Source organism: Temnothorax nylanderi, unplaced genomic scaffold (genome assembly GCF_030848795.1).
Source record: "Temnothorax nylanderi isolate EJ_2023f unplaced genomic scaffold, tnyl_v1.0 TNYL_tig0025_pilon, whole genome shotgun sequence".
NCBI classification, from domain to species: domain Eukaryota; kingdom Metazoa; phylum Arthropoda; class Insecta; order Hymenoptera; family Formicidae; genus Temnothorax; species Temnothorax nylanderi.
Window position 1 is genome coordinate 1,451,754 of NW_027249087.1, and position 22,104 is coordinate 1,473,857.

The 22,104-nt window shown below is 38.6% G+C and overlaps 1 protein-coding gene across 4 annotated transcripts in view; it reads right to left on the minus strand.

Moving 5' to 3' along the window:
- Positions 1-20,107, minus strand: part of Rbp6 (RNA-binding protein 6) — a 598,496-nt gene extending 578,389 nt beyond the window's left edge. For all 4 annotated transcript variants that reach the window (XM_071701376.1, XM_071701372.1, XM_071701373.1 and 1 more), the window contains exons 1-2: positions 19,115-20,107; positions 15,073-15,113 (exon numbers count right to left, since the gene is read on the minus strand). In XM_071701376.1, the coding sequence (XP_071557477.1) occupies positions 15,073-15,113; positions 19,115-19,179 (106 nt within the window). In that variant the 5' untranslated portion in view covers positions 19,180-20,107. The remainder of the gene's footprint in view (positions 1-15,072; positions 15,114-19,114) is intronic.
- Between the last annotated feature and the right edge of the window lie 1,997 nt (positions 20,108-22,104).

Here is a 22,104-nt window from a genome sequence, read left to right on the forward strand (position 1 = left end):
TTTCGGCTGGCACATAGCCTTGGGGTTTATTATTGCGGTGTACGGTGCGCCGTGTTTACGCAAGGTCGCCGCGCTATCATTTGCCTATACCGACATTCGAGCGAAGCACCTAGCGATACGCGTCATTCCGTAGGTACGTTCCGATATTCACTGTCAGTACTGTGAAAATCTATAGTTTACGTCACGTATACTATAGATTTTCAGTACTGGCAATGAATATCGGGACGCAGCCCGTGTATCGTTTCATTACTCCTCGAGACGCGATCGCAATTACTTCTTATGATTGAGAATTAATAATTATCAATCCGTATACAATTATTTAAATCTCATGGATCGCTTGATTTATACAATGAAAAGCCGTGATCGTATCGAGCGTTTATTAATAATACGCGTACTTTAGGGGATTTATACGAAATGTGTTGTACGATATCGATATGTGCATATGATATCGAATTTTGATTGTACATTTTCGAAACGGTTAGTTCATCGCGTATTAATTAGCCATTAACCCGAGTTCATTAGTCGTATCGTATAATACGATGTTTATATATTGATAATTGTTTAACTTTCTTCATCGTTCGTGATTCTGTTGGTTTGCGAGGCGCGTATATCAAGCAGATTGTAGCTCATTACTTGTTTATAGTTGATCGTACTTTTTATTCATTATTCGTTTTTCATTTTATTCATTTTTCTTCAATTACAATACAATAAAGTGCGTATTGCATACGTGTAACGTCAGGCGTGTTGTATAAACTCGCGCAATCGTAAATAACCGTGTTTCCGCGAGTGTTGTGTTGTGTGCTTGCAATCAGAAGGAATCTGACAAGGAAGAGGAGGCCTGGGCATCGGGCGACGGCGCGCGGCGGAGCAATTCTGAAGTAAATATTTTTTTTTCATGACTTGCAAAATTAATCATTATTTTACACATGCAAGAGTTATTTTCTAAAAATTATGTTTTAAAACATTAAGTCCTAGAGGCACCTACGCGCTCTTCTTTTAAATCCTTGTAACTCGGATTCTCATTAAAATTTTTAGAACTTTATATTCATAGGTAAAAAGAGTTACTCTTTCTGAAAATCTAATCGGCGATAAAGTGGAATATCAGAAAAAAAGATCTAAAGTTGAAAGTGGAGGTAAAAAAAGACTGCCTTTTTAGTGAAAAATATTGAACCAATAAGTGATTTCGTCTCTTTTGAGAATTTTTGTTATAATCACGTAAATAATAATTATATCGATTATTCTACTTATTGTTAAAAAGGTAGATAAAATTACTTATTAGTTGAATATTTCAGTAAAAAGGTAGGAGTCACTTACTTTTTTTACCTTCACTTTCAACTTTTATATATCTTTTTTTTTAGATATCCCATCTTATCACCGACTAGATTTTCAGAAAGAGCACAACTCTTTTTACTCCTAAATACTAATTACGGTCTAAAAATTTTGATTAAAACCTAAGTTATACAAGAATTTAAAACAGGAAAGCGCGTAAGGACCTTTTAGGACTTAATGAGTTAATTATCTTGAACATAGTCATAATTTAAATATATTTTGTATTTTATAGGTCAACGTGATAGCTACGACGTAACAACTTCAAGTTCTTTCAAGGAATTTATATATCCCCATAGACGATGAAGATCAGAGCAAGATATTTATGCATTTTTTTTATGTGCATATAAAAGTAAATTATTATTTGTAAAACATGGTGGGGAAAATTTATTAATAATTTGTTAATATCAGCTAATAAGTATATACTGTATGCAGTACCTGTACATAAAAAACCAAAAAGCAGAATTAGCTGAGCGGTAAAGATTAATATCTCTTGAGCTATTATAATTAACGGATAACAGATCGGTATGCGTGTAAGCGCAATTACGGGCTTGAGTGAACGCTACGCGATATGCGTCTTTAGCTAGTTTAGGAATACCTTGCAATTAGCACGGCATAACTGCGTAATATAATTATACGTAAGAGTTTTGACAACTATCTTTATATATCGTAATCCGTATAATAAGAATCTTTATTTACATTTACGAATATATGTGACATTAAAATGTCAAAAAATTTGTCTTGCGAAGCAATATAATAAAAAATAAAGTTTAGAAACTAATTTTTGCCATCTTTGAGATTTTGGAATTAACTTTTCTTTATCTCTCTAACAAGTTAAATAATGGCATAAGACATAAGATTAAGATATTACACTTTCATGAAAAATATCAACAAATTTCAGTTGATACGTATTATAGAATATCTTATGCATATAAATTTATGTATACATATATACTTTAATATCTATCTGTGATGTATATTTAAAGGAAATTTAAATAAACGTCTCAAATTCACAATATTTGATTTCATTCCCCATTGTGCCTGAAGCTACCGCAGGTAAAACGTCGTTTTGAAAAACGATCCATAGCGTACGTTGACGCATGGCAGCCATGTACAGTAAGCATTATTAGCATGAGAGAGATAAATACTGATTAAGGTTTACGATACATGGTACATGGAATAATGAATGGTCAGGACCTGTTAATCGCCAGCTGATTAGAGCGCGCAACTGCCTCTAATCCATGTGGACAAACCTTCACTTTAACGAATTATTACGTAATGCGAACTCTAATCAGATTTACACAACGTTTAATGATTATATCAATATACATATATTCATTATGTATAATTATAACCGTGTATCAAGTATCTCAATGCAAAAGTACACTCGCAAGTGAAAGCATGTAAATGATAACGCACGTATTTATAATTATGCATCGACGGATATAAAATCTAAAGAACTGAAGACTTTATAAGAAAGCAAATTTATGAATATTTTGAAATACAAAGGTCTTAAAGATTAAGAAATCTTGATATCTGAGATTCTTAAAATCTCTTGAAATAAAGGCTAAAGATACATGGAAATTAAATATTAAAGATCCAACAATTCCTAAAATTTAGAATTCTAAAACTCTGGAAGTTCTAAGAGCCCAAAATGCTAAAATCTAATCTAAATGTTATTGTTCTTCCGATACTATAATCTGTCAACATTATTCTAAGATTGGTAAGATTCGTGAATTTTATGTCGAACGAAAAAGATCTTAAGGTTCTTAAGTAATCGAGATAACCAAGATTCTTGATTTCCCCTTAGATTGCGTATAAGACTCTCGAATTTATGCAGCAAACCTTTGCCCGCGTCAAAACGCGTGTAATCGCGCGGCTTTAATGATGAGCGTTTCGGTCGACTGAAGTTCTAGAACGTGCGAGAACGGCGCGCATCCGCGGCGCAAAGTCACACCTCACTGCCGACGCAAAGTGGACTAACCCCTTAATTGGAAACGTTGAATGAATTCGAGTGCGGTGGGGAAGGAACGAACACGAGACGGGGAGGAAATGCGGGGCAAGGCAATATGACTGCCATTGTTGGAAACTATAGCGCTCCGATGCTGTATACAGGAAATCCTCGCGATGCGCAGCCACCCGCGCTCCTGCACACATCGCTCTCGTTCACGTGTTCACCAATGACTTTTTGTTTTTGCACAGCTTCACCAACTAGTTATCGTACCTTTCTCTCTCACTACCCCAAAACTTTCCTTTTCCCAAAAAAGTAAATATGAGCGCGGTGTAAATATGAAAATGCATTAAATTGCATTGCCGGCAGCGGTCAAAATTAATATTTGCAGCAATACCATCATATATATTATGGTTATAGTCCAAACAGTAAAGCAAGTCATATTTACCAAGTAATCGTACTTTCAAACGGGAAAACAAGATTTATCAAAAGAAAATGAGTGAAAATGATACAGCTTGCCACATCTCTTACACAATAAATTTTTTCAATGTATATAATAAAACATATAAAACTTATCGTGTAATATTTATAAAAATCTTCTTAAAACAAAAAATGCAGTTGATCAGAAGAAACTGTTTACATCAGTTAAGATCGTATATCACCTTGTTTTCGGGTGATGCACTAATTATTATCGTTGACAAATGCTATTTCTTACGGTCGTCGAGACGTTTAATTGAATCTCTTAGCCGCTGCAAATACAATACACGATGTGAATTTTAATTATGTACGTTGGCTTTCGCTGCTTGTCGCACGCTTAAATGATGTTATTTGGAGCTGTTTGAATGAACAGCTTATCAGATTAAGGGATTTAAAGAAGGGATCAATCTTTTAAATATAACTTAAACATAGCTTATACTTAAATAAAGTATAAGCTATGTTTAAGTTATATTTAAAAGGCCGATGTTAATGTCGTCATATTATCGTCACTTCTTTAAATCCCTTAATCTGATAAGCTGTTCATCCGAACAGCTCCAAATAACATCATTTAAGGGTGCGACAAGCAACGAAAGCCAACGTACACAATTAAAATTCACATCGTGTATTGTATTTGCAGCGGCTAAGAGATTCAATTAAACGTCTCTCGACGACCATAAGAAATAGTGTGAGACCGGTATTTTTTTAGGATCTCGGATCATCTTTAAATTCTAAAAAATAATAATAATTGCTAATGATAGAACTTAAACAATTTAAAATACCCAATTATAAAGTTAAATTATTTAGAATAAAAAAATTATAAATATATTCTCGAATTATTTTAAACCAGCAAACTAACTAAAACATGCAAAAATTCAAAATTTAGTGTTAAGAATAAAAATATTTACGTAACAAATTTCTTGCAATATAATATACTAATAATAAGCTATGCAATTAGGATTAATTAAGGTAACTTCGATAGTGCGATAAACGCGCAGCACAGTGACTTTCCAATGACATAATTAATAATTATCAAATCTCGGTGATTTTATGATATTTAAAGACCTTTTTTACTTTTTGTATCTTATACGATTGATGGGACAATATTTTCATTGCATTTATTAGTATTAATCTTTTTAATTAAACTGATTGACGTTAAAATAATTTTGTGTGCTTCCATACGCTCATTTAGCGCATTTATCCTACTGTCTGTCAAGAAAAATGTTGGCCTTTCAAAACTCCTTCGAAAGATTTAAAGCATTAAGCCCATCGAAATCGAGTGAGAACCGTCGTGGCCGATTCTATTTTAGCGCGATCTCGAGATTCACGTCGCGCGTGGCGACGCCGACGGCCGCCGCGCCGCTTCGAGCGTCCGCGCGGTGCAAGTTAAAACGCATCCAGACTCGGCGAACTGCGCGAAACGCGGGGCTCAAAGACTGCCGATAACGAACGTTATCGAGCGACACGTAGCGTAAACATTTATGCTCGCATCAACGCGATCCTCTCTCGCGTCCCGTCCCGGCTGTTCGCCCCGCGCGTCCTCCTGCTCTCTACCTTGCAGTCTCCGACGGCCGGTGCCCGAACAAACGATACGAGCAGCACGTGCGTCCGACAGGAGAAAACGACGAAGCATCTGGCGCGAACGACCGCCACGCCAGCAGGATGGGAGAGGAGGAGAGGCGCAGTGGGAACGATGCGCTGGATGCACTCCGCGATGCACTACTCCGCGTCCGTCGTCGCGGACGGATTCCACCGCGATCCGAAGCATGTGAGGCATTGGATGCAGAGCTGTATATATATGTAAACGCTACAGTATCGCAAAACGGAAATGTCGAAGGTAATAACCCTCGTGTTCTATTATAAGAGAAGTAGCCGCTACTATTATTAACCATTACGGAAAACTGCAATCATAATTCCAATACGGGAATCCACGTTCTCGAGTCCTCTCTTTAGCGCTAATACGAAGTAACGCTTCTCTGATTTTGCCTCTCCTTATTATTTTTATACTACGGATTATTTTCAGGCTTATGAGTTCTCTATTACAGCTCTAGCTTCGTAGCTGGATATATGTATAAACACTTTTCGTAAGTTTTCAAGTAATAATATTGACGCAATTACGAGAAAAGAACTTCTCAAATTTTTTTGTCAATTGAAGAAGACGATTTTTACTCTCTTTCACACGTATAAGAGATTATTCTACCAACAGCCAACTATCGGATGCTTCTAACGTTAACGTAATGGCCAATGTGTGCGGAATACCTCGAATACAAGCGTATTTCTGTTTCGTGAAGCAAAAGCATTGTAAAAATCTCCACGTGCAATCTGGGAGAAATCACGATTGCGCTAAATAACGTCGGACAAATCGTAATGCAGCTTAAATGCTCGATGCACTCGGTGGAGGCACTACAGCGAATTGGAGCATGCGAGGCAATAACGGGTGTAACTTGAATGCAAACGTTTCAATTTCGTGAAACGAAAGTGTTGTAAATATCAACTGTGAAGATTATCGCGCGCTATTTGAGATAAATCATGACATTATTAAGCGACATCACTAGCAATGTAATTCCAACGATGCGCACGGCGCGCTCCATGGTGCATTACATTAATTCCAGCACGAAAGGCATCAAATATAAACGTAAACGTGCGAGAAAGTGAATTGATCAGATAAATTTATAATAACAAAAAACTAAAAGAAGATTATATCAGTAACTGAAAAAACTTCGTATATCTCAATTAAATTATAATAACAGAAATTAAGTTAATTAAAACTGCAGGGAAATGTTTTTTCTTTTTATTTTCAGATTTATACGGTAATATTCTGGACGCTAGTTTCTTTTTCAAGGTTTATGACACGTTTTTATCCCGAAGCTATTTCTCTTCTAAAATTCCATTTTCCGTGTTCGATCGAAACGGCCGATAACAAATCAAAGAATTGCTGTAATAAATCGTAACGCAGGTCAAGTCCTATTTTTCCAATACCGCATTAGTTGTAAGAGAGAATTCGTTGATATTTAAAGATGAAAGGAAAATTAAGCATTATATAAATAATAGATATCAATTTTAAATATAAAAAAATAAATAATGCGATATCTTCTGTTCAGCAGCTTATGGCTATCATTTATAGCTTATCTGGACTTATTTAAAGAGCAGAATACCAAAGGTCAGCGATAAATATATATTAGTATAAAATAAAAAGAATATTTCAATTGTATATATATATTATAATTTTATAGATTCATTAATAACTACAAATAATACAAAAGTGGTATGCAACTGAATTTATGTATTAATATATATTTATATTTTTGTCGCAACTAATATTCATGCATGTCTCTTTCAGGCGCTTAACTTGTCAACTCTGCGACAAGCACATAGTAAATATTTACGCCACACTTTGACCATATATACCGCATTATACATTATACATATTCAACAACAATTAATCATACGATTAAACCTAATACAATTAATCTACGATCCATAAAGTCGACTATGCGATACTTTGTATCAATAAGCACGAAACGCCATTCCAAAAGCCGAGATATTTGCTTTTCTATTGACTTTATCGAATTTGGTTTGCCGTCTTTTTAACGCGACATCGCGATTTTATAAATCGTCGATCTGTATGACGCATATCTCGTCTATTTAAGAGTCTTTTCGCAATTTCCGATTACATGTAATACTTTTTTTTTATCTCTGAGAAGCTTCGGCTTATCTTTCGTCGACGCATATGAGGTTGGGAAGAGTGAAAGAGGGGATGAGTGGGAGGGGGGAAAAAAAGAAGCACGGTCGTGACGACGGCTTGCCCGATAAGGGAAGAGGCACCGACTGTTATGAGATTCTTTCTAACGTACGCGTATCGGCACAAGGCGCCTCTGTTCGAGATCTGCGAGCCGGCAAAACGAGATGCTCGCGGATAAGAGTGTTCGTCGACCGTGCGAACGACTGCCGGTGCATACATATTCAAAACCACGTTCACCGTCGCCGCCGACCCGTTCGTTCCCTCCGAACTTCCCTCTATGCGCGGAAGTGTTGCAGGATATACAGGATGTCCCGGAATTACCGTCATTTCTTTCGACTACTGGCCTACGAATCGAACTAAGAAGAACACTTGTTTTAATATCGGAATATCGACAGTTTCCGAATAAGATACGAAGCGGGAACTGTAAAACTATATAGCAAATAAAACTTGAGAAGTTCTTAAACTATTTAGATCTTATTTGGTTTCTTGAATATTTAAATCCTGAAATTCTCGAGTGCGCACGCATAGATTCTCGTCTTCGGAACTTTTAGAATAAATTCGCAACTCCTTTTGCAACGAAATTTTTACCTCCACGGGACAACAATGAACAGTTTTATCTGGTAGAAAGTAGAGAACGGTTTGATAAAAGTAATTAATATAAAATTATATATTATCGAAAGAATATAGAACACACAGCTCTTTTTCTATTTTCCTTTTTCTTTATCTATCTTTGAGTAGAAAAGAGCTCTTATTCCATGTATAAGGAAAGAGCTATTTTGTTCTACTATCGACTTATGTGATATTCATAATAACATAAAACTTTAAAATAATATATTACCGCTTTATTAAAAAAATAAATATTCTTTAGATCTATGTTTAAGCATTAATATCAATATACATATATTATAGGAAAAGCATCTGGCGATGAAGGCAATGACGGAAACGTGACGATAAACCGCCGCGAGGTAAAAAATATTTATTAAAGCACCCGCTAAATTGTAAACGATATCCATCTGCGAATAATATTTCTGATGCCTCGACAGTTCATGTATTCGTTCACGAGTGCTCCGGCCAAAATTTGCTATACCACATCGGGCTGCATATTTTGGTAAAATATTGCGGAAATAACATTTGCCCGCGCGCCTGATCAAAACAAACTACGACTTGCGTTAATATTTCAGGAAAATAAAAGGGAGGATATTTATTTTGTTCATCGATATTTTGAATTTCCCTGCAATTGTAAAGAGCAATGAAACTTTACAGTCGCAGTTGTTGACGACTGTCATGCTATTTAAAAGCACTATTGCTACGATATAAAATCGTTCAATATTTATGAATCGCTAAAATAGTTAAAATAAATAATACACATATAACTTCACTAAATGTAATTATATTGAATCGTCCAATAAAAAATTATTATAAGTAAATTTCAAATTCCATTTTGCAAACGTGCATCACAATAATGTAAATAAATTCTGAAAGAAGAAATATGGCACAGAAGCATCCTAAGTTCCACGCATTTTCATTCATTTACGGATCTTCTTTTGAGCAGTTGAAAAATAATTTTGTCTGAGCATTAATTCAATTAAATTCGTTCAACATCATCGGCGCAATTGAGTTACTACGCACTTGTTGAAATTATCTTAAAAATACGTCGAATGGGACAGACACATATATCCATACGAAATGCGTCATCCGCGTTAATACGCAACGTAAAGCCCGTCCAATTCAACCCAGACCTACCTAACCGTACTATTTATAATCCGCTCTAGAGTGGTACTAATTGGCGTTGTTTAGGGATGACGACGTCGGTATTCTGTGACTAATCGACGGACGTCTCGTTTCGCCCCACATAAACTCTCGCACGCGAAGTGGCGCATGACGAACTTTATTATTGTGATCTTATCGCAAAATGCATAATTCACAATAATTAAAAATCAATCCAGTCATCTTGGAAGTACCGAGGAAAATGCGATCGACATTTGCAAATCGAATGGAAGCTTCTCTGGTCAAATATATACAAGCTACAGTATCGTACATAATGAGTATCTCTTTCAAGAAATAATCTATGATGATACTTTTTGTGGAAATTTCATCTAAAAGAGATGCATTTGTTCGTATCAAATATAGATCCTCAGTGGTGAAAGATCGATTGAGGCCTTCCTACTCTGAATTACTAAAGCATCATTTCCACGGGCAGTAGCGCTAATGTTTAATGTCTTCTCATCCGAAGTTCGCGGGTTAACGTGCCCGGTGAAATTTGTCGGCAAATTTTTGCCGTTATTTTTCCGTGTCGGCTCGCGGCTCTATCTCCGTCACTATGCCTGGTCGCCCATTAAAACGGCCGGGTGCAATTACGTTTAAAAATAGCGAGAGAGTCGAGAGTAAAGTCTGTTGCGCTCGATTGCATCAGACACTACCACGACGACGACGACGACGAAACGGACGGTAGCGGAGGAAACAACCACAACGACGACGACGACGACGACGACGAAGAGAACGAAGACGACAACGACAACGAGGATGACGACGACAAAGAGGACGACGACGACGACGACGACGACGACGACGACGACGACGACGACGACGACGACGACGACGACGACGACGACGACGACGACGACGACGACGACAGGGAAACGTCAGAGGTTTCGCTCGTCCGCACTTTGCGATCGATTTGCTGCGAGAGTCGATAGTGTGCTCGCTCATGTTTGGCATACCATTATCGTGAATCGCAAAAAGGCAAAAAGATTGTTGCTAACCTCTAATCTCGTATTTGTCACATTTACTTTTTATTCAGAAAATTGTTCAATGAAAATTTATTATAAATAATTTCGAAAACCATTTTGCCAAACGTGTATCGTAAATAAATTACGAGAGAAATGCGATAAAAAGAATCAAAACACCTTAAATTCGCGTTTCATTCATTTGTATTATAGATTCTTTGAGCGATTAAAAAATTAATTTGTTTGCATAATTCGATTAAATGTTGCTTTTTAACGTTGCGATACGTGTCTTTGATAATCTTTGTTAACAAATCCTCTAAAACATTGCAATAACGCGAAATCTGTTTACAATCAAATAAGCAATAAAATTTTGTTATCTACATGTCTGTCTGAAATTTAATTAATTAGAATCTATTGATAGACTTTCAATCATTTATAATAAAAATATATCGATAATGTTTCCTACATTTGAAAAAAATTACATCCGATTTTATTTTATTAAAATTTACATATAAAACGAAAGCAAATATGTCACGCCTTCTGTGTTATATTACCTGTACATCTTTTAATTAAGTAGCTAGCAAAATTTCCGAGAAAATTAACGAGATAAGAACATGAGCTGCTCGGTATCGAGAACGCGTTTGTGTTCAAGCAGTAAATTCTTAGCTACCTATATAGCGGTTGTTATAAACCTCCTACACTAATTCTCGGCGAGACTGACGAAAATCAGGCGTAAACTGACGCGTGCTTGTAAGCCCTGAGTAGTGTGTACATTGTTTCCACAACCTCTGGACCAGTCCCAAAGCGTCAGTCTAATGTTTAGATCGCCGAAGATGTCGTGGCGCTCGTTAGAAAATACGCTCATACCGTAAGCCGCAAATTTCACAATGCTCTTAACCGAAATTTATGTGATACTTAATGTTTTATTTTAACGCCTGGTACAATAAGATAGATAGTAAAACATACATATATCGTTAATCATTATGTGTTAATCATTAAATCATTCCGGAAATCACGCGTTAATGTTACACATATGATTAATTAAACGCGGCATTAGCTTCGATTTACCTATCCCATGAGTGAATATCTCTCTGTTAATTTGAGGTGAAATCAATCACATTGACGAAGAATACCTACATTGCGTTAATAGGAATTGCATTTTACAAAAGTAAATAGGGTAATATCTTGATTATTTAGAATCGTTCGTGAATTAATCTATTGCGTAATGGACAAAATAAATTCAATCATATAAATGTATAAAATATTTTATCAAACGAAAAGGACAAAATAAGATAAACTTTTTTCTATGAACTAACATAAGATAGATCAACTAGGAAAGTTATAAATAAGAAATGTCTCTCTCCTCGCTAAATTACACAATTATCATTATGGATAAATTTTACAAAAAATTTATATTTCATGCTTCATATTTTTTGCTGCAAAGAATTTAAACGACAATTCGGACAGTACTAGTATTATGTAGTCGAGCCACGGTATCATTCAAATACACCAAGGAAAATATTATTCCAGCGGCTATTGGTTTTTCCGGAACCGGATATCATATTGTCGATTCAGAGTAAAAAGAATAACGCACAAATTTTACATATACACTTTCGCTTATTATGTATCATATTTCTCACGTATATATCAAGAGAGATCGCGCGTGATTTATTAAAGTTTCACTTATGTAAAATCGCTATAATTGTTCAATACCTCCGAAAGATATTTATCCCTTTCGTGGTTCATGTTTCGTTATTGTTGCTTCAGAGAATTCTCTGAGCTTGAAAATGTTTAAATAAATATTGCGGAATTTATAACGACGTTTTATGTGTATAATAATTCTAATAAATTGTATTATTAAATAGAGAATCGTGAAAAACCTATTAGTTACCTTATTGCACGCACCGTAAAATTATCGTAATGTGGCGGACAAAGCACAACAATTAAAAAGTTATATATAATGTATTGTCTCACAAGGCATAATCCAATAAAGTAATAACAAAACAACTAACGCGCCTAGCTCGATTGACCTTATTCCAAAAACTAAACAAAGTATTTAATACAAAAGAGAGAGAAGTAAGAGAGAAGGCAGAAACCTCAACACCGTGAAACGCGCGTCTTCCAATTATGTGGAATGTAAACGGATAATTTACAAACTTCGTGAATGTATATAATACACAAGCAACTTATTCAATGCAAGTAACTTTGAGAACGATACACGGATTCTCCATGAGCTCCATTTTGCTCTATAAGACGTAAAATCTGATGGTGAGAGAGCTTTGGTTACTGACCTCATTTTCATGTAATTTAGTACACAACCTTTTCAAAACATGACGGCACGAGTGTAAATTAAACGAAAGTTGATCTGCTGATTCATGTTAGACCAGCAGCTTTTATCGCCTTAGAACGCTCAACATGGGGTTTCGCGGGCCCCACGTTTCGCTCGAAAAGTTACGTGTTATACCAACGTCCTACGCGCCCACAAAGTTTATAAAAGTTATTCGTCTACATCCTGTAAATGGCTTGCAGAGAAAGAGCGAATTGTAGTGCGGAAAGTGAACCATGGAACAAGCGAGCTGGCGAGAAACGAGAGAGAGAGAGAGAGAGAGATGGAGGCACGACTTACGCAACAACGGCAAATAACGCTAATGAGTTCGCTACTCGTATTCTTTCAGTAAGAAGCTCTCCTTGGAACGAACCCATTGCTGAAGAACGGTACGAAAACGAGCGACACGTTGTCGTATCTCTCGAAGAAAGAGAACAAAGGAGGAAGAACGACAGAGAAATTGTGTATTATATATTATACATTTAAAATTCTATAATAAGATGGTTACATATCGTAAACATAAAACGTTTAAAAAATAATATAATATTATTATTTATTATTTATAATAATAATTGTATTAATAATAAATAATAATTGTATTCGATATGTATAACATCATTATTACTCATTTCTTTGTTATAAAAATTACGCATTATAAATATATTTGTTGTCAATCAATTATCTTTAGGTGAAGATTTTTATCTGAAATAGTTCTGTGCCATGTAAATTATAAATATCAAAGTGGCAAAATATAGCCCTTACCGAGATCTTTGGTAACATCTTCAATAAACATAACGCGAATGTGGGTGACGAGAATAAATAAGATTAGTATATAGTATACGCGCGCGAACACCATCTGATTAGATATCGCGAAAAAGCCGCGAATGATCACCATAAATATGCGCTGTTAAGTACGACCACAGTTTCCAAGCATCTCCGTTCATCCATTTCGTAATGAGCTTCCTCTATGCGGTATCATTAGCGCGACGTATCGTTATTTATCGTATATATGTTAGAGAACAGAAGAAGAAAATTGAGGATCTGTTGGAAGTTTTCCTTGTTTCTCATGATGCTTCTTCAATAACTTAGAGGTATGTTTCAATTATTTGCTTTGAATGATAACAAAAGAAACTTGTAAGATAATACATAATACTAAAAAGATAATACAGAACTGTCTGTATTTCATTGCTTGTAACATCAAAGTATGTCAACAAATCATATCATTATTAGTTTGTAAAACGGATCTGATAAATTTGCGAAAATCTAAATCTAAATGATGTTATATACACAAAAATTGATTGATTAATTTCCATCCATTTCTTGTATACAATACTTCTCGATACATATTATGATAGAACTGAGAATAGAACCGAGTTCCAGCTCTTTATTCGAACTCTTTCTCGTTTCATATCTCGTTTCTTCAATATCAAAGAGACATTGTTTTTTAAATGGTTACACAGATGTTTTGCGCGGAAAAATATAAAGCCATAGATAATACAAAGATTTTTATATATCGTAGTTTGAGATCACAGATCTCAACGGACATCATCTTTTAGCCTTTATACAAGACGTTGTATAAATTTATAAAAATATAGACGGCATCCTACAACGCGCAGAACTTGACATTAAGTTCTACCATTTTTCACACACGTATAATATTTCTCTTCTTACATAAAAAGGTAGCAGAGATGACGTATAGTAATGTTCTCTCTGTCATAAAATAAAGAAATATGTCAAGTTGTAAAACAGTAGGAAATACAAAAACCTTCTATTTTCCAAAATTTTAGAATACGTATTTTCCAACTTTTTATATGTGATATTTTTCGACAATATTTTCCGCCATAGAATAAAGGAATAAACTACAAAGCAGTCAATCACAAAAACTTTTAAATCACCGTCGAAATTCACCACAACTGTCTGTTACAATATCTCAGAATTTTTCTTTACAAATGGCACCAATTTTTTTTAACACAACAAAAGTTTTGAAAAACTTTTTTAAAATATTTCGCAATAAAATTTTTAGCTTTATATAAAAAGGTATTGTTGAGATATACTTTTTATATAATATAGGTATTGTTGAGATATACTTTTTATATAAAATATGGTTTTCATTTCAATACAAATTTTATTATATCGGCTTAACCGCCGATTAATATTTAACAATGGAAGTAAGCTGTGCAACACATAATGGCATCAAACTTCGTTAAAGAGAAATTCAGTCGTCAAGTGTCCATTAGTCAGATTCCCGTTAATAATGACATTTCTCTCATAAAAAAAGCAGCTTTTCAACTTCTTAATAATGATACCCCTCGACGATGCCCAGCAACTCGTGAGAGAAATGCATGTCGACATATAAATCAGTATAAATAATAACCGTGAAGACGCACGGAAGGAGATAATGCTCGTGATGGTCAGACCGACGTTCTCGCAAACGGGACTTCCTGGCCGGATGGGTGCCACCGTTGGCATCCATCGCAAATGATTGTCAATGCGATTCGATTACGCTATTATGTCTTTTTCCACATACCTGGACTGGTCTGCCAAGATAGACCGCCGATGAACATTTTCCTAGAAAAGAAAGACGATTCCATCAGGCTCGCCGTCCAGTCGCGGGTCGTTGGCGGAAGAGGAAGCGGACGCGGGGAGACTGCCGGCAGAGGGTAACTTCCGGTACTATTTTGCAACCCCCTGCGCAGTCTCCCGTCCTTGGCGGCAGGTGTCACCACACATCAACAATCGAACAACACCCGTTTTTCTTTTTTTTTTTTATCGCGAACACGTTTTCGTCGCGACGCGCCCGAAGATTGGATCTTCCGATCGCGAACGGAACGCGAGCTACGCGACTTCTTCTCGGACCGGCACCTTCATTTCACATCCCCTTTCCTTTTCGCACGTTCCACACATCGAATCACATACACATGATTGATCCAATCGATCAACCAACCAATACTTTCTTTTTCACGCATTGGGAGATTCCATCAGTCTCGAATTTGCGCCGCCATCAGAAGAAACCGCGCGATTGGTATCTTATCTCTCTCGAAATCCACTATCGATATGGATTGACGGAAAAAATAACAAATATCCATAATACATGGAATTAGATGTAAATAATATACGACGTTTTAGGTGAAAAATTTAGCCTGCTCACTAACTAACTTAACAATCATTATTTTGATACAAACCGAATTGATATAAAAAAATTCTCGCGTCTGCAGATCCTTTCAGAAAGTTTTACAATTTAAGTCCTGAATTAAACAGAATACAAAAATTCAGGAAATTTTGACGATAATATTAATTACGTTCGAAACTTTTCCATCGAGAAACAGTCACTCGAACACGTGTCGCTTATCGATCACCATTCCACAGCGGAAAATCTGTTATCTCTTTTACAGATCGATGAACGATCCGCGTGATTGTTGACTATCCATACGAAAGAACGATATGCATTCGCTAACGGCTTTACAAGGATTCCAGTGTCATAAAGAGCTCGAGATGAAGACTTTTCCCTATCAAGGACGTTGGACGATAAAAAACGACGACACCTGAGCCTTTTTAGATAGGCCGCAAATGCGACACGAATCGCTCCGCGAATAATCGAGCCGATCCCGAAAGACCCGGCTGCACCGGCTGCACCGGCTAGCGTAATCTCCGAGGAAACGAATTACGCTTCCCGCACGACAGGCAGTGACCATAATCGATCCACGTACGCGTCATTAATTAGCCGGCTTAAGTATCCGTCAGCGTGCGTCGATAAGGAAACGACCTCCCATCCTTTTCATTCATGATCTCGTCCCCCCCCCCCTCCTTCCACCTCGCGGATGAGGAGCGGATCCCCACTACTGCTCGCTCTTCATCATCGTCGTCGCAAATAATCGCGCCTCGCATTATTACACGGTGAGATAACGCTCCCGCTTGGTGGACGTAATCACGTGGTGGCGCATTTGAACATCGATTTTCCGAGCCACGATATAGCCATCTTCCTCCCACGCGCGTTTGCCCCTCCCGCCGCCACTTCTCCCGCCCTTTCTCACTGCATCTCTACCTCTATCCGCCTATCCATCTAGAGCTTCCCAATTGGAAGAATCAAAGTGGGCTACCATTTCCTAGCTCGCGATCACCGTGAGAAATCTAAAACTGTGTATCCATAGATAATTATCTTAATATAGCAATTAGATATTCTCAATATCATTTATCATTAATGTCAGTGTCACTTAACATTTCAATTCTTTAATGAAAACAATCTATCTTTTTTAAGAGAAAAATAATTGAAATGTTATCTCGGTTATTGTGTAACTTCGTTTAAAGAATTTTATCTTAATTCATTTATATGTCAATACAACCTACACAAAATATACAATCAACATTACGATATTTTACCATACTATTTACCATACTACCATAAAATCCTATAGTCAGACATTAAATCATACTTATATTTATACATCTGCATCTGCACACAAAAGAGAGAAGGTATCATATTCCAAATCTTCTTCAGAAATTTGAACATGCAATTAAACATGTAGAGTTTCAGAGTATTGTATTCTCATTTAAATTATCTCGAAATGTATACTTTAGAGTACATTTAACATCAATTTGAAAAGCAAATGTGCCAAATTTTATTAAGTATTTAAGTAACTAACAATGGGACACGAACTAAAGGCTACACGAACCATGACAGCACAGTTATGTCCATTTTCTTGTGAATACAATTCGTTTCGAAATTAATCTTTAATTAAATACGAAATTAGAACTTGCATCCAAATATACTTCCTAATTTGTGAAAGAAATCGTGTCAAACGTGCTTCAATTATCAAAGAAATGTAATTTAAAGAAGTCAGAGTATTTAATAAATTCAAATATATATTTATAATCTCTTATAAGTACATTTCTGGGTGTGTGCCTTATCTGGAGTTACTCAGAACATGAGCATTACTGCGTTTTCTCAATAACCTTAAAGACGAAACAGCGCGAAATATGCAGTGGCAAAAAATACTGTGAAAAATTTAAAATTCATAATTTCTTTCATATAAGAAGTAACCGAACAAATAACGACAACACGCAAATACATTTTCGAAGAAGAACACCTCACTACTCGTGACCGTTACTATAATTGAAGGTTCAATCATATCGTTAAACAAAATCAAACGCCGTTGGATAAATATTAAATCGAACGATCTAACGAATATTGATCAATTGCGTATCTTGCGCTAGTAACGTTCAGTAACATAATTTAATCAATTTATCAGTCACGAACAAAACCAAGCCAAATGCATTAAAGATCTCATCGGACAATACTAATCGATTTGTTATTTCACAGTCATAATCAGAGACGTAGTCTAATCAATTCCTTAGTCACCGACATTGTACAAAACTATCATGTATTGTCTCAAACAATCGTCAACAAGCTATTTTAACCGGATACGAACAATCCAACGAATAGAATCGATCGGCTACCCCACTATCGCTTTAGTCAGAGATGTAATTAGTTTGTCAACCACAACTAAAGCTAAACATCGCGTTCCTTATCAAATCTCAAGTATCAAATATACTTGACATTAAACTAATCCAACTAAAAACTACTAATCGCAAGGTAAATCTTAAAATCCAATTCAAGAACACTACACGTCGCTTATGGAGGAGTACCGGTCCCTGTGCGCCATTATTCGGGCAATCACGTGACAAGACCACGCGTTATTTCGTCCGGAAGAATCAATTCACCACGTGGCCATCACGAGGCGTGGTGTCTTCGCGTGCAATATTTCAAGTATTTCGCGTTCTTTTCGCGAGTCTGCGAAATGCGTCGGGCTGACGGGCAGATTCGAAGGTGGCAGCATCTCCTCACCCTCCCTCCTTCCTTCCATTCATCCGACTCTCTCCCCCACCCCGGGTTCCCATCCGCCCCCGTCGACACGGGGGTATGTACCAAACTCTGAAAGAAGGCGCCACCGGTCCGAGGAGAGGCACGCATATTCACGCGCCCGGCAAACATAAACACCATGCGTATTTCCATCGCGTGATTCACGACGGGCATTTCGGCATCGTCGTCGAATGGCTAACCAACCGATCGATTCGAAATCATAGCAAGGTAACGCGATCCAGCCGCGTTTGGGAAGCGACCGACGTTAAACCAGAGCACTGACACGGGGGCAGGATAACAGAAACACAAGCTTTTCCAAGGACGAGCGATCGCCGCGCGGTATCAACGCACTGAGAACGAAAGCGCTCCATTTTCCCGCCCGTCGTTTCCCACCCCGTCTTTCTCCTTTCACACTCTCCCACGCATTCACGCATGCATACGTCCTCTCGTGCACTCGCTCTCTTTCTCTCGCTCATTCTCTTCCTCTCTCTCTCTCTCCCTCTCTCTCACTCTCTTTCTCTCTCTCTCTCTCTCCTCCCTCCCTCCCTCCCTCCCACCCTCTCTATCCGTTCTCTCTCGTGTGGTCGATCGTTGATGGTCGATGTAGTGGAACGTTTCGTGGTTGCCCGGGAGTTGTAAACGGAGGCTGCCGTTCACGTGGTGGACGGCGACAACTTCCGCGCCTCTTCGCGTTCGCTCATTTCCTTCGTACCCTGGATCGTTCGGCACCTCGGCGGGCGAACCGCTCGCTACGATCTCCTGGTTCTGGGGCTCCATAGCAGCGCGCGGCGCACGATTGCTCGTTGTCGTCGTCGTCGCGAGACTCACGGTGTGCCCGGGGTGTTAGCGACGGCGCTCGATGAAAGTTTGCTCCGCTGTCTGGTGTTGTTGTGGATAATGTTGCGCTCGGTCGCGGATGGTGGCCTCGTCGTCGGTGCTCGCGACGGTAATCTCGTCGCCGACGGCAGCGGCGAGCGTCGTCGCGGCAAAGCTCGTGACGTACGAAGGGGGTGGTGTCACGACACGCGCGAGACTTCCCTCGGAATTTGCTCCAGTTGTGCCGGCGCTCCAACTACGTTTCGGAGCTTCCTCTCGCGACTACTTCCGTCTTCCTTTCTGTCTCTATCTCTGTCTCTCTCTCTCCCTCTGTCTCTCCCTCTTTCTCTCTCTCTCTCTCGCTCTATCTACCTGTCGGTCACTCCGATTACGGAGGGTGGTGCGTTTCGCTGATAATCGCGCGGCACTGTGACGAGAGCGCGATTATTGACGGCGCAGGAGGTATGCGAAACGGGTTTGAGGGTCAGGATACCCGCGCTTGTGTCGTGCCGGATGACGACGATGACAACGACGACGACAACGACGGCGGCGGCAAGGATGACGACGACAACGACGAGGAGGACGTGTACGAGGACGATGACGACGACGACTAATAGAATACACGAGGGAAAAAGGCTGTCGACCTCTCGCTCGCTCTTTTTGACTCCGATATTTACTCTCTTCCCTTGGTCTCCCTTCGCCAATTACTTTTCTCCTTCCCTCTCTCTCTCTCTCTCGATCTCGATCTCTTTCTCTCGCTCTCCGCACTCTCCTCACTACCGACTACTAAAAACTAAGAAGGTGAGAGGTTACGTGGCTGCGCGGTACGGCGACTACTGATGACGGGCGGCGGCCGGTACTCGGACGTGCGACGCGCTCTGCGAGAGGTTCGACGCGACACTGCGCTCTCGGCGCGGGGCGGGGGAAGGGGGGCTGGGGGGAGAGGGGCATGTGGCGGCGGCGGCGGCGGCGGCAGCGGCGGCAGCAGCAGCAGCGGCGGCGGTGGCGGCAGCATCGGCGGCGGTGGCGGTGGCAGTGGCGGCGGCGGGGAACGTCGGCACTCGAGCGGCGAGGGCCGGGGGAGATACAGCGCCTGCGCCGTCCCCACTTGGCGCGCTAGCCGCGAGACGGAGAGGGGAACGCCACGACCGTGTACCCGCCTCCGATCGCGGCCTGTTCGCCTGCTCGCTCGCTCGCTCGCGAATAGCGCTAACGTTAACGCTAGCGCGTTACGAGCGAGCGAGAGGGCGAGAGGGGGGTGATCCTCGCGCGAAAAAGTCCGACCGCCCGCGCGCCTACACTACTTGCTCCACTTCCTCGCCTCCGCGTGACCCACACGCCCGAAAATGTTAGCCCTCGCGCGAGTAAACGGGCAAGCGTTGTGAAAAATTTACCTGCTCCTTATACTTTTCTTTCTCGCGATTACATGTTTTTTGTATTGCCCAGAAAAGGACTTCTTTAAAGAGAAACGTGAATAAAGGAGGAAAAATGAATTAAGATGTCATTTCGCAAAATGATAGTCTGATACAGACAATTGTGCTCATTCGCCGTATTCATAAGATACTTAAGATCACGCGCGCGCGCACACATACATTGATACATATATGTATAGAAAAAAATATATAAGACGTTCTCTTTCAACCGCACTGATTTATGCGGACTTCTATGCATGCATCGTGTTCTATCGTTCTATCCAATTACACAGAAAAACAAGCGGAAGTAACTGTCGACCTACTGCCAGTATGGAAAGCAAGGGGTTAATAGTTGCCCCGTTTCCCTCGTTCGCGCACATCTCATCCCTCTGTCGACTATTAATTTGCCTTTCAATGCAGCACCGGTGATTATCGATTTGATCGGTTGAAACCTCCGGCAGAGAATTTTTGCTTGCTTCTAAAGTTTATCAGACCGCGCGTTTCCACTAGTTTTCATAGAACCGTCGAATGAGCAGTTCGTTTGTGCAACAAATCATTCCCGGTCGTTTGCCTTTCGATTTGACGTTGACCTAATCGAATTTTCTACGCGATCGTACGATCTATCAACGCTTTGTACATCACGATCGTACGCTATAATTTGCAATATTCCTTTGGCAAGACTAACAGTGGCTTAATGAAGTTGACACCATACACTATATATAGGTACATATAAACATAAACACATTTTGTTTACAGTGAATTGGATGTTAAAAATATAAATTGTTAACAAAATCTCATTAGCCAATTAACTCTTGAAGTAAACGTAACTTTGGCAAAAAATCATTATCATTTACATAAAACTTCCAGTGTAACGTGCAAAGTCTGAAAATGACTGACTTATTCTACTAATAATACTTTGAGGCTCTATATATTTTGAATCATTGGACACCGCATAACATTTTATATTTTCTTTTGCATTATAGATGAATATTTATAAACGCATTAGCTCATCCATCAAGAGAAGAACTGAACTTGTTACGTTCAAAATGATAAAAAAAATTTTGATCGAAGACAAGTATATAAATCAGATCACAAGATAAATTTAGTATGGTATACGCGAAAATTTATATACTAATGTTTCAAGCGTGTTAATGAACGTGTCACGTTGAGCAACGCGTGGCAATTATCATATTTGCAGAACTAATTAAATTAACGCGGTTCGTATAAACGATTTTTGCGACCTGTATTGATCTATTGCTGTATTCAACAGCGAGAGAACGATATGCGTCGCGATATGTGGAAGAGGTAATTTAACACACAGTATTGACATATATTATGAGCCATATTATGTGTACCTCTCGCATATTGTTTTTATTACACTTATTACGGTTCTTAGAATTTCGTACTTAATGGCCGTGACCAATTAATTATATGATTACACAAATTATTCATGGCATAAATCCGGAGCAGCGAT